At 43.8% G+C, this 13,553-nt stretch overlaps 1 protein-coding gene across 1 annotated transcript; it reads left to right on the top strand.

Moving 5' to 3' along the window:
- The first annotated feature begins 12,672 nt into the window (after positions 1 to 12,672).
- LOC125579882 (protein CYSTEINE-RICH TRANSMEMBRANE MODULE 10-like) lies at positions 12,673 to 13,553 on the top strand. Its single transcript, XM_048743779.1, has 3 exons — positions 12,673 to 12,746; positions 13,035 to 13,241; positions 13,508 to 13,553. The coding sequence occupies exons 1-3, from the start codon at positions 12,673 to 12,675 to the stop codon at positions 13,551 to 13,553; spliced, it is 327 nt and encodes a 108-aa protein (XP_048599736.1).

The raw sequence follows: 13,553 nt of genomic DNA, 5'->3' as shown, positions 1-13,553 counted from the left end.
ACTACTGATCCATCCAAGGTCTGTCGGCTTCGCAAGTCCATATATGGTCTCAAACAGTCTCCCCAATGTTGGTTTGCCAAACTAAGCAAGGCTTTGTTATCGTTTGGTTTCACTCAAAGCTACGAAGATTACTCCTTATTCTCCTTGGTTCAAGGTGATGTATGTCTTCACATTCTGGTATATGTCGACGATTTTATTATTGCTGGCAACGATATCTCTACTATCCATCGTTTCAAGAACTACCTACACAACTGTTTCAAGATGAAAGACTTAGGCAAACTGAAATACTTTCTTGGTCTCGAGATTGCATGTGGTCCTGAAGGAATCTTTGTTTCGCAAAGAAAATATGCCTTGGATATCATTACTGAGTGTGGCTTGTTGGGTGCGAAGCCTTGCTTGGTACCTACTGAACTGAATCATAAATTGGCTCTGTCTAAATCTCATCTCCTTACTGATCCTAGTCAATACCGCCGACTTGTGGGACGTCTCATATATCTAACGTTTACACGACCGGAGCTTAGCTACATTGTCTACATACTTTCACAGTTTATGCAACGGCCGCGACATGATCACTGGATGGCTGCGCTGAAAGTCATTCGATATCTAAAAGGTTGTCCGGATCAAGGTATCATGCTTACATCTAATAGTGATTTATCCTTGACCGCCTATTCTGACTCCGACTGGTCAGCATATCCTATTACTCGGCGATCTCTCAGTGCATATGTCGTTTTTTCTTGGGGATTCGGTTGTCTCTTGGAAAACGAAGAAGCAGCGGAATGTGTCAAGATCCTCAGCTGAGGCTGAATATCGGTCCATGGCAGATGCTACATGCGAACTGAAGTGGCTCAAGCGTCTCCTGCTGCATTTTGGTTTCCCTCATTCTCGACCTATGCGTTTATTTTGTGATAGTCAAGCAGCTATTCACATTGCAAAGAATCCAGTGTTTCATGAGCGCACCAAGCATGTTGAGAATGATTGTCATACGGTACGAGATGCAGTTTGTGCTAAACTACTTACTACCGAGCATATTTCTACGAAGAATCAACCTGCGGACTTGCTAACGAAAGCCTTACCGACCCCTGCATTTGAGTTTTTATTATCCAAGTTGGGAATTCACAATATGACATTACCAACTTGAGGGGGAGGGGTAATGGGCCTACGATAGTTATAATCTTATACTTTAGGGATTTAGGTTAATACCTAGTTACCTTGTACGATACTCTTTGTATATATACCCTCTTTGGGTTAATGAATAATGGAAGACATTACATTATATTTTACAATTACGTACACATTATAATTTAACACATGCCATATTTTTCAAAATTTTATTTTGAATGTGGTGATTATTGCAACTCGTTTTGTTTGTCAATATAAACTTGTTTTGACAGAAGATGTTTCTTGTACATTCAATCTTTCTCTGTTGGTCCTACTTGTGTTTCCGTTTCTAAAGTTGATCAATCATCATCATTCTCTGTTAATAAACAGAGCTCTACAGATGTTTTGCTTGCTAGTCAGTCTATCAAGTACGAAAAGAGACGAGATGGAGAGGGGACAAAAATTAGGTTAGATGGCGAGGTGTGCGTTTTAAACCTCAGAGAACAAAGAAATCTCCATTTGGCCAGAACTGCTTCATCACAAATGGGCCATGTTACTAGAAACTAATAATGTCCAAGAGATCAGCAGTCAGCGATTGAACGACGTTTCTTCAACGTGGCTGGTGGCATTGTATTGGTTATGCTTTGTCAAAGACTTAACTCTGATTAGTTAAGCATTGCAATGTGTTGTTCAAACTCTAAAAAAAATTGTTTATTGTTGTTAAGCGAAAAAAGAAGTAATCATGTACTAATCAGCAGATATAGGCGAAAGAGCAAGTCTATTGGTTCATGTCAAATCGACATATTCTCAGATTGAGACTACAATAAAACTCGGGATTTGAGACTACTATCTTGTGACTAAACTACGTCCATTTTGAGACTCATTAGCGACTGCGGAAAAAAGAGACATGAAGTAGTCCGAAAATTATGACAACATAAAATCGTCGCCAAATAGTCGCAGATTAGCGTCGAAATTGAGACTAATATCCGAAGAGAAAGAGAAAGAACCAAAGTTGAATAAAATAATACACTTTAAACTGAACTAAATGTATTATATCCTAGAGTCTAACCGGTGACCAAAGAAATAAAAGAAAACACTACATTCCTTAATTTTCCAAAGAAATGTTACCATTTATAAGGAATTTTTTTTCTTTCTATTCATTTTCATTCTTTTTATCGTAGAAAGAAATAAAACAAATTTGTTCCTCGTCAAATTTGGTAAGGAATAATCATTCCCCATCATTCCTAAAATTTTATTTTTTTCCATTATTTTCCTATTTGTTTCTACTGTTCCAATGATGGTCACCGGTTAAAGCCTAAATGAAACTTCAGTTCTCCTAATTTTTTAAACCAAATTTGAATGAAACCACTAACCAACAGTTTTTACCAACGTCGAGTTGGCCCAGTAGTAAAAGGATTGCAGTTGTAACTACCATCACTTGGTTCAATTGACGCTGAGAGAAACTATTAACAATGATTGAGTTCTCAGCAAAGAGTTGAAACCACTTTTTTTTACATGATTACCAAAAAAAAATTCACAAAAATATAAAAAATTCCCAGTCAAAGATCAATTATTTTGCCTTTTTGGATAAAATGTTTTAAGAAAAAATATTTTGACTAAGCACAGATGATTTAAACGGATTACATAAAACCAAAAACGATTATCTGATGAGATTCTGAGAACTGTTATTTAAAGAAATAACAATTCTAAGAATCCCAAAAGATGCCCGTGTATAAACCATTTTCTTGTAAAGTTCGAGAGGCATGAAAAAGAGACAAAAGAGATACAAAAGCAGAGAGAAAATGGAGAAAGTAAGGTTTGTGAAACGGATGAGATAATGGATTGATATTTATGCAGCAACTATATTGGCAATTGGGCATATCTAATGTTCTACCAGATCCAGTCGAACAAATAGCTGTTGTATAATTTTCTTGCGTGCAATTAGAACTTTCCCATTAGAGTCATTGAAAAAGACTACATAAAGGATGGTGGGCTGGGATAATGTCACCTTTTAAACACAAGATCCTCGATGTACAAATGTGACACATCTAGTTTTGAACTCAGGGTATTTTTCTAAACAATGTAGAGTTTCTCATGTTTTTGTTGAGTTTGGCTTCTACATTGAGCATATTGTTAGCTTCTTACTGCATTGGTGCTATGCCCGTTTGAAGGGAAGAGAAGAGTCAGCTTGAGTTATTTCTATACTCATCCATGTTGTCTTTTATTATCTCTTTTTTTAGTCGAACACTCTACTAATTAAGCAACTCCTTAAATCTTCTCAAATTGGTGTGGGAGGTTACTTTCTTAGTACGAGCATCTCCAACCCCACTCCATACATGAAATAATATTTTATTTTTTGTTTTTAGCTAATGTAGATAGGAATTAGTGAAAACTTAGTACAATCCTGAATGTAAGTATTGATATATCTTCTTGCAACTCTTGTTATGTAACTTTTGGGTATCTTGGGTTTGATGAGTCAAAAACTGCTTATCTAGAATTAGTTCTAGTTCATGATTTTTGATCCAGGTTTCCGCATTCCTACAGTAGTATATATATGTAATACAAGCTATATTTTCATTTGGACTCTGAATTTTAATCAGCCATTAATCAAAACTGCTAAAGGAATCAGGATCAAGGAACCATCCAGTGAAACTTGTGATACAATCAAGCGAGGGAGATGGTTCATTTGGTTCTGAAATGCTGCTTTAGCAGCCAGTGAAACTTCTTCAACCAGTAGGAGACTGAGACTTGTAATTTCGTCGGTCAAAAATTATGTAACAAGTAACTACCCTAATCTGTTTTTCCTGGGTTGCTTGTGTGCAAAGCAACAATCATGTACTTCTTATTGAAAGGTTCCCATTTATGGCTGGATCCCAAGATTAACTAGATCTCAGTTTTGTTTCACAGGTAATTTCTCATGCTGGTTTTGCATGGTATATGTATTGAAGCTACATTTTTTTTATAATGTGAGATTTTCAGTTCGGAATACCTGATTCATTTGGCAAAAAAAAAAAAAAAAACTTGACCAACTAATTAAAGATAATACCTTTTCACCATTGTGTAGTCATCAATGATGGGAAGCTCAATATATATTAACATCAACTTGAATAATTCAAGATGATGTATGATATAAATATAATAAACGATGGAAAAAGTCTATCTTTTTGGTAATGGGTGAAATTTCCATAGCATTTAAATTCGAATGATTCCATAAAGTGAGTTGGCCGTCTCTCTCACTTGTAATATTTTGTAATTATAATTAATCTATAAGATTAGCCCATGAGAGAACATGTCTTTTGTCTCCTAAACCTCCTTTATTATCATTATTACCACCAATAATCCTATTTTTATTCCATTTCACAGCGAAGATAAGTAGAGGTTTCGTTATAAACAAAGGAGAAAACCTCAGATAGAGCATAGTAGAGAAGAAGATGTATCAAGATCAACAACATCCCGTTGGTGCTCCTCCTCCTCAAGGTAATTCCCAATATTGTTTAGATTTTATTTTCCTTCTTGTTTTCTTGAAATGACGTTGTGGTTGTTTTATAGGGTATCCTCCAAAGGAAGGATATCCACCACAGGGATATTGTAGCGACCGTGTTCCAAAGATCGATGTTAGGATGATCTGAGGATTGACTGGTCGGACTGTGAAAACGTTCTGGATGGATTGGATGATGCTAGAAAGAGCTGATCAGAGTTCGAAGGACTTTCCGTGGGTGGATGGGAGAACTTGGATTGGCGCCTGATTAGTAGCGACTAGAGCGGAACCCTGAACCCGATTAAAGCTAGGAACGGATCTGTTTTTGAGCCAGACAAAGCTCCATCAGTCGGTCTTACGCTCGGGTTATTGGACCAGCCGTTCGGTTTGTTGAAACTCAGGATGTTCAGACAACTCGATGAAAATCCAGGCAAAGCGGAATTTTCGGGCAGCGATGGTCGGATCCGGACAAGTGTTGTTGGATTCGGACAAGACGGGTGAACTGGTCGGCTAGACAGCGGTTGTCTGAAATCAGGCAAGGTGGTTAAGACTGTCGGCTAAACTGAGATGAGCTGATTCAGTAGAATCAGTCTGATTCGGACAAGCCGGTTAGAGTTGATGACTGGATCAGTCGGCTCTAGCTCGATTTCTGCCTAAGTTAAACTGGCGGGAACAGTTAAAGTCCGAATAGTGGAAAAACTCGCGCTGGAACGGCTTAGAGCGCGGGGTGTCGGTAACGGTTTAAGAGCCACGCGTGGAATACACGGACTGTCGGTCACGGTTTAAGAGCCGCGCGTGGAATCTGCGCGTGAAATACACAGAGTGTCGGTGACGGTTTAAGAGCCGCAGTTTCTCGGGCCTAAACCGCCCAACTGCCTTTTTAATCGTCTCCTTCGTCTTATTTCGACATTCTGTACGAAAACTGGAAGAGAGAACCAGAGAGAAAACACACAGAGAGAAAGGTCCGATTAAGAGAGAACTTTCGATATTTGGCTGGATCGAACAGATCCGAGTCAAGAACGATCGTCTGTGGAGTAAATCCGACTGTCTGGAAGTTTGAAGATCCGACGGAAACCGCTCAAGAGGTGTCAGAAGAGACCGAATCAAACAGAATATACCGACTCTAAGACAAAGGTGAGTGCGTGACCGTAGCCTATCGTACTGAATCGTAGTCTGACTGATCGGAATGTTCTATGTACTGATTGCTTGTCTAATTCGAATTATCTGCTAAGATCTGGCTTAGTCCGAACAGTCGATTCCTTCCATCGACGCATCTAGACCTGATCATGCGCCTAGAGCCGTATTGGCCTGCTAGGGCTTGACTGGATCAGATGGCGCTTTGGCTTGGAATGATTGGGTCGGCTAAGTAACTGACTGACGATAAGCATGTCCGTTTATTGACTGATTGACTCGATTGCTTTACTTGGCTGAGTGAGACGGAATGACCGCTCTCACTAAGCATAATGTTGCTTATGCCTCCTTATTTGGATGCAGATCAGGACCAGACCCGAAAGGGTAAAGACACAGCCTGAACGCGAGACGAAGGCAGGAAGGAAGGATGGTGGGTTTGGGTAGATATAGGACGAGTTTAGCATGTAATAGCTTATAGCGAACTGACTTGTTAACTCGAACCTCAGACTATCTATTCAAATCGTATTATGCTTTACTTGACTGTCTGAAAAAGAACTAACACTCTGAAATAATACTAAGTAAGAAAAAAAAATGAAAACGGCCCAAGTCTGATCGAGGAAGTCGAGTCAGACTCGTACTGATGTTACGAAAAAATGGGTCGGGGCGTTTCAAGTGGTATCAGAGCGGAGTCGAGTTCTAGGACAATTTAAGTATAGTGGGTTTTTGGGGCAAACCATCCTTCCAAGCCTGACGTCTCGCGGTAAATTATGTGTTCCGAGTCCTGATCCCAAGTTAGTTTTGACTAACTTGCCTGTGACCTCGTTACAGATGGCAAAAAGTAACCGTAACACAAGAAGGACTGTGAATGAGACCCCTGAGGGGTCTGCGAGCAACGTGGCCAGGAATGAAGCTGGTACGGAAGAGGCTCGGAATGCTGCCCAGAATGCAGCGAACTTGAACAATGCTGCAGCGGCTGGTGCTGCTGCTGGAGCTGCTGTTGCTCCGGTTGGTTTGGAGGCCGTTTTGGCTATGTTGGCGCAAGTCTTGGCAAGACTGCCTGCAGCGGTGGCACCTCCAGTGGCTGCACCTGTTGCGGAGGAAGCGGAGAACGTGGTGCCTGATGGAGAAGAGGTGCACGTTGTTAGGAATCCGTCTTACCTCAAGGTTATGGACCACATGCAGAAACTGGGAACAAAGTTCTTTTTGGGTGGTTCCAAACCGAAGGAAGCAGATCAATGGATCGACAGGATAGGGCGGAACTTTAAGTCGATCTGTTGTCCTCTTGCTTACAAGAAGGACATTGCGGTCCACTACTTGGACGGTGATGCGCACACCTGGTGGCGAGGTGTAGCGGCTCGGATTGGTGCTGAGCATTGCACCTGGGCGAACTTTAAGACCGAATTCCGTGGGAAGTATTTTCCGCCGGAAGCATTTGACCAGCTCGAGGGGGCTTTTCTCAGACTGGAACAGGGATCCATGACTGTAAGAGAGTATGAAGCGGAATTCAACAGCCTCAAGAAGTATGCTGGGCGTGAGGCTGAGTCGGAAATCTCCTTGGTCCGCAAATTCATGCGCGGACTCAGGGTTGATCTCCGAACTCGTTGTAAGATCCGCAACTATGATACTGTGGCCGAATTGGTGGAAAAGGCCGCAGAACAGGAAGCTGGAATCAGTGAGGAAGCCAAGGTGTTTGGCACTGTGGCGCATGTCCATCCTGGTAAGCATGCGGGGAAGAATCAAAAGCCGGTGAAGGCTGGCTCTTCCAGCAAGCCGAATGCAACGGGTCGCAGTGCATGTTCGACTTGCGGGAAGATGCACTCTGGTGTCTGCCGTGCTGCTTCGGGAGCTTGTCACCGTTGTGGAAGTATGGATCACAAGGTGCGTGACTGTCCTGAGGAAGACCTAAGGCCGAAGAGCCAGAACAAGGGTGCTGGGGAACGTGTGTGTTACAACTGCGGTGAAGCGGGGCACTACAAGAATCAGTGTCCGAAGGACGCACAATTTGCTGGGAAGCGTCCGAGCGATGGACCTTTGCCTGCTGCAAAGAGGCAGGCCATCATGCCGCGGGTGTACACAATCAGTGATGAGTCAATGAACCCAAGCACGTCTCATCCGATCACTGGTGAGTCATCCTATCTCTCACCTTTGCCTTAAGAATTTCTGTGTGAAATTGCTTGCTTGTAGAGTAGGTCCTTAGTGTTCAGGGTGAATATGTAGGGACCTTAGTCATGGGTAGAGTGGCAACCCATGTTCTGTTTGATTCTGGTGCATCTCACTGCTTTGTGCAACCCGAGATGATTGGAATTGGGGAATTCCTGAAAGAACCAGAAGAAGAAGTAAGAGTGGTTCGGGCAGCTGGTGGGCAGATCATGTACACTTCAGGGAAAATCCGAAACGTCTCTGTGATGATCGGAGGAGTGAACATGCCAGCCGACTTGGTCGTTTGCCCAGTGAAATCATACGATGTGATCCTTGGAATGGATTGGCTGAGTAAATACAAGGCACATCTTGATTGTCATCGAGGCCGAGTTCAGTTTGAGATAGGCAATGGAAAGCTTGTCTATCAAGGGGTCAGACCGACCAACGGGAGTCTGATCATTTCAGCACTTCAAGCAGAAAGAATGCTGAAAAAAGGATGTGAGGCCTATCTGGCTTCAATCACAACTGTGGAAGTCGGACCTGATCCTGAGTTGGAAGGGATTCCGATTGTAAAGGAGTATGATGACGTGTTCGAATCCTTGATAGGATTACCACCGGACCGTGCTGATCCTTTCACGATTGAGCTTGAGCCGGGCACAAAGCCAATCACGAAAGCTCCGTACCGGATGGCTCCGGCTGAAATGGCAGAACTTAAGAAACAGTTAGATGAACTGATGGAAAAAGGGTTTGTGCGCCCAAGCAGTTCACCTTGGGGCGCACCGGTTCTGTTCGTGAAGAAAAAAGATGGTAGCTTCAGGCTATGCATCGACTACAGGGGGATTAACAGAGTTACAGTGAAGAACAAGTACCCTCTTCCAAGGATAGACGAGTTATTGGACCAACTCCGAGGTGCTTCTTGTTTCTCCAAGATTGATTTAGCTTCGGGATACCATCAGATTCCGATTGCTGAAGAGGATGTCCGTAAGACAGCCTTCAGATCGAGATATGGCCACTACGAGTTTGTGGTCATGCCCTTCGGATTAACCAACGCCCCTGCGGCCTTTATGAAGATGATGAATAACGTTTTCAGAGATTACCTGGATGAATTCGTTATAGTCTTCATAGACGACATCCTGATTTACTCAAAGAATCAGGAAGAGCACAAAGACCATCTGAGAAAAGTTTTAGATAGGCTGCGGGAACATAAGTTGTTCGCCAAGCTCAGCAAATGCAGCTTTTGGCAAAGAGAAATTGGTTTCTTGGGTCATGTAGTCTCGGACAAGGGAGTGTCTGTGGACCAAGGGAAGATCAAGGCCATTGCGGACTGGCCCAGACCAAGGAACGCAACAGAGATCAGGAGCTTTCTCGGACTGGCTGGATACTACCGACGGTTTGTTAAGGGATTTGCCAGCATGGCTCAACCGTTGACAAAGTTGACCGGGAAAGATGTTCAGTTTGTGTGGACAGAAGGCTGTGATGCGAGTTTCAGCAAACTCAAGGAGATGTTGACGACTACTCCAGTATTGGCTCTTCCTATGGACAATGAGCCATACGTAGTGTACACAGATGCATCCAAAGTTGGACTTGGGTGCGTACTGATGCAGCAAGGCAAAGTGATTGCGTATGCGTCTAGACAGCTAAGGAAACACGAAGGGAATTATCCAACACACGACTTAGAAATGGCTGCTGTCGTGTTCGCGCTGAAGATATGGCGGTCATATCTCTATGGTGCTAAGGTCCAAGTCTTCACGGACCATAAGAGTTTGAAGTATATCTTTACTCAACCAGAGCTGAACCTTAGACAGAGGCGTTGGATGGAACTGGTTGCGGATTACGACTTGGATATTGCCTACCATCCGGGAAAGGCGAATCTGGTCGCAGATGCCTTGAGCCGGAAGAGAGTAGCTTCGGCTTCAGAGAAAGACATGGAGGAACTGGTTCACATGGTTGGAACCTTACGATTAGCTGCCTTGACTGACGAATTGGAACCGTTGGGTCTTGGTGCAGCGGATCAGGCAGACTTGTTGTCCCGAGTTCGCCTTGCACAAGAAAAGGATGAAGATCTGATGAAAGCTTCCAAGAACGAGAAGACAGAGTATCAGACTTCAAACAATGGGACGATTCTGGTTAATGGCCGAGTGTGTGTTCCTAACGACATAGGATTGCGGGATGAGATCCTAAAGGAGGCACATCAGTCAAAGTTTTCGATACATCCAGGAGCCAATAAGATGTATCGAGACTTGAAGAGGTACTATCATTGGGTTGGAATGAAGCGTGATGTTGCAAAATGGGTAGCTGGGTGCCCAATCTGCCAAATGGTTAAGGCAGAAAATCAAGTTCCGAGTGGACTACTTCAGAGTTTACCCATCCCAGAATGGCCTTGGGATAAGATCACGATGGATTTCGTGACTGGCTTGCCAATGAGGAACGGCAAGGACTCTATCTGGGTGATAGTGGACAGATTGACCAAGTCCGCACACTTCTTGGCTATCAACAAAACAGACAATGCAGCGGTGCTAGCTAAGTTATACGTGGAACAGATCGTCAGACTTCATGGAGTTCCGGTAAGCATAGTGTCAGATCGAGACTCCAAATTTTATTCGGCTTTCTGGAGAGCTATGCAGAAGTCGATGGGGACCAAGGTCCATATGAGTACAGCGTATCATCCACAAACGGATGGACAATCAGAGAGAACAATCCGAACACTTGAAGACTTACTGCGATCTTGTGTTTTGGATTGGGGAGACAAATGGGATCAGTACTTGCATCTGGCGGAGTTTTCATACAACAACAGCTATCATGCAAGCATTGGAATGTCACCTTACGAGGCATTGTACGGACGTCCGTGTAGGACACCACTATGCTGGACCCAAGTGGGGGAGCGCAGCATATTTGGCCGAGACTTTGTAGAAGAGACAACTGAAAGAATCCGAGTCTTGAAACTGAAGATGAAAGAGTCTCAGGACAGACAGAAGAGTTATGCAGACAGACGCAGAAAAGACCTTGAGTTCGAAGTAGGGGACATGGTATATCTCAAAACCGTCACCTACAAAGGCAAGGATCGATCCTCAAAGAATGCCAAGCTGAGTCCAAGATACATGGGGCCGTACAAAATCCTGGAAAGGATAGGAAAGGTCGCCTACAAATTGGAACTGCCCTCATCGATGGCGCAGTTCCATAACGTGTTCCATGTATCCTTACTGCGAAAATGCATAAGGAATCAAGACAATGTGGTTCCTGAACCACCATCTGACTTGAGAGAGAACCTTACTGTGGAGGGACGACCAGTCCGGATCATTGGTAGAAAAACAAAACTTGAAGGGAGAAAGAATATCAGAATGATCCAAGTCGTTTGGGACTGCGATGGAGAGGAAGAAACGACTTGGGAGCCAGAGGCGAGAATGAAAGCTGAATTTCCAAAGTGGTTTGACAAACTCACGGAAGATTCAGGAAGAAAGACTCGAGGACGAGTCTGAGCCAAGTGGGGGAGAACTTGTAGCGACCGTGTTCCAAAGATCGATGTTAGGATGATCTGAGGATTGACTGGTCGGACTGTGAAAACGTTCTGGATGGATTGGATGATGCTAGAAAGAGCTGATCAGAGTTCGAAGGACTTTCCGTGGGTGGATGGGAGAACTTGGATTGGCGCCTGATTAGTAGCGACTAGAGCGGAACCCTGAACCCGATTAAAGCTAGGAACGGATCTGTTTTTGAGCCAGACAAAGCTCCATCAGTCGGTCTTACGCTCGGGTTATTGGACCAGCCGTTCGGTTTGTTGAAACTCAGGATGTTCAGACAACTCGATGAAAATCCAGGCAAAGCGGAATTTTCGGGCAGCGATGGTCGGATCCGGACAAGTGTTGTTGGATTCGGACAAGACGGGTGAACTGGTCGGCTAGACAGCGGTTGTCTGAAATCAGGCAAGGTGGTTAAGACTGTCGGCTAAACTGAGATGAGCTGATTCAGTAGAATCAGTCTGATTCGGACAAGCCGGTTAGAGTTGATGACTGGATCAGTCGGCTCTAGCTCGATTTCTGCCTAAGTTAAACTGGCGGGAACAGTTAAAGTCCGAATAGTGGAAAAACTCGCGCTGGAACGGCTTAGAGCGCGGGGTGTCGGTAACGGTTTAAGAGCCACGCGTGGAATACACGGACTGTCGGTCACGGTTTAAGAGCCACGCGTGGAATCTGCGCGTGAAATACACAGAGTGTCGGTGACGGTTTAAGAGCCGCAGTTTCTCGGGCCTAAACCGCCCAACTGCCTTTTTAATCGTCTCCTTCGTCTTATTTCGACATTCTGTACGAAAACTGGAAGAGAGAACCAGAGAGAAAACACACAGAGAGAAAGGTCCGATTAAGAGAGAACTTTCGATATTTGGCTGGATCGAACAGATCCGAGTCAAGAACGATCGTCTGTGGAGTAAATCCGACTGTCTGGAAGTTTGAAGATCCGACGGAAACCGCTCAAGAGGTGTCAGAAGAGACCGAATCAAACAGAATATACCGACTCTAAGACAAAGGTGAGTGCGTGACCGTAGCCTATCGTACTGAATCGTAGTCTGACTGATCGGAATGTTCTATGTACTGATTGCTTGTCTAATTCGAATTATCTGCTAAGATCTGGCTTAGTCCGAACAGTCGATTCCTTCCATCGACGCATCTAGACCTGATCATGCGCCTAGAGCCGTATTGGCCTGCTAGGGCTTGACTGGATCAGATGGCGCTTTGGCTTGGAATGATTGGGTCGGCTAAGTAACTGACTGACGATAAGCATGTCCGTTTATTGACTGATTGACTCGATTGCTTTACTTGGCTGAGTGAGACGGAATGACCGCTCTCACTAAGCATAATGTTGCTTATGCCTCCTTATTTGGATGCAGATCAGGACCAGACCCGAAAGGGTAAAGACACAGCCTGAACGCGAGACGAAGGCAGGAAGGAAGGATGGTGGGTTTGGGTAGATATAGGACGAGTTTAGCATGTAATAGCTTATAGCGAACTGACTTGTTAACTCGAACCTCAGACTATCTATTCAAATCGTATTATGCTTTACTTGACTGTCTGAAAAAGAACTAACACTCTGAAATAATACTAAGTAAGAAAAAAAAATGAAAACGGCCCAAGTCTGATCGAGGAAGTCGAGTCAGACTCGTACTGATGTTACGAAAAAATGGGTCGGGGCGTTTCAGATATCCTCCGGCTGGTTATCCTCCGGCTGGTTATCCTCCACCACCGCAGGGATACGGTCAGGCATATCCAGCACAAGGGTATCCTCCTCCGCAATATCCTCAAGGTCCTCCGCCTCAGTATCCTTATCAGGGTCCTCCGCCACCACAGTATGGTCAGGCTCCGCAAAAGAAGAAGAAAGACAAGGATTCAGGATTTGTTGAAGGATGGTGCGTTGACCCAATCTCTATATCTCTTTTTTGCTTTTTATTATATGGATTTGATTAATGGTTGCAACTGAAGGAGCGGATAACTAGTGGATAGTACCACTCTTTGTTCACCATTCATAAACTTTGGTCATAAACATAGACCGTTTTTATGAAGAAATAGAACGGTCCAGTCCTTAAACGGATTAGTCTCGTCTAGTGCAATCATTTAAAGTCTATATGTTTGCTTGTGAATGTTACTGATATGTATGTGTGTGTTTGTATTACAGTTTGGCTATGCTCTGCTGTTGCTGTCTCTTGGAAGCTTGTTTTTGA

This window comes from Brassica napus, chromosome C1 (assembly GCF_020379485.1).
Source record: "Brassica napus cultivar Da-Ae chromosome C1, Da-Ae, whole genome shotgun sequence".
In the NCBI taxonomy this organism is placed as follows: Eukaryota; Viridiplantae; Streptophyta; class Magnoliopsida; order Brassicales; family Brassicaceae; genus Brassica; species Brassica napus.
The sequence above is the reverse complement of the archived record's forward strand: the minus strand, read 5'-3'. Positions and strand labels throughout refer to the sequence as shown.

What these genes read in the sequence shown, in the direction of transcription:
- LOC125579882 (XM_048743779.1), top strand. Translation starts at nt 12,673, where the DNA reads ATGACCGCTCTCACTAAGCATAATGTTGCTTATGCCTCCTTATTTGGA. An exon ending in TCAGGACCAGACCCGAAAGG is followed by an intron (nt 12,747 to 13,034) that starts GTAAAGACACAG and finishes GGGGCGTTTCAG; the next exon opens with ATATCCTCCGGCTGGTTATC. An exon ending in TCAGGATTTGTTGAAGGATG is followed by an intron (nt 13,242 to 13,507) that starts GTGCGTTGACCC and finishes TTTGTATTACAG; the next exon opens with TTTGGCTATGCTCTGCTGTT.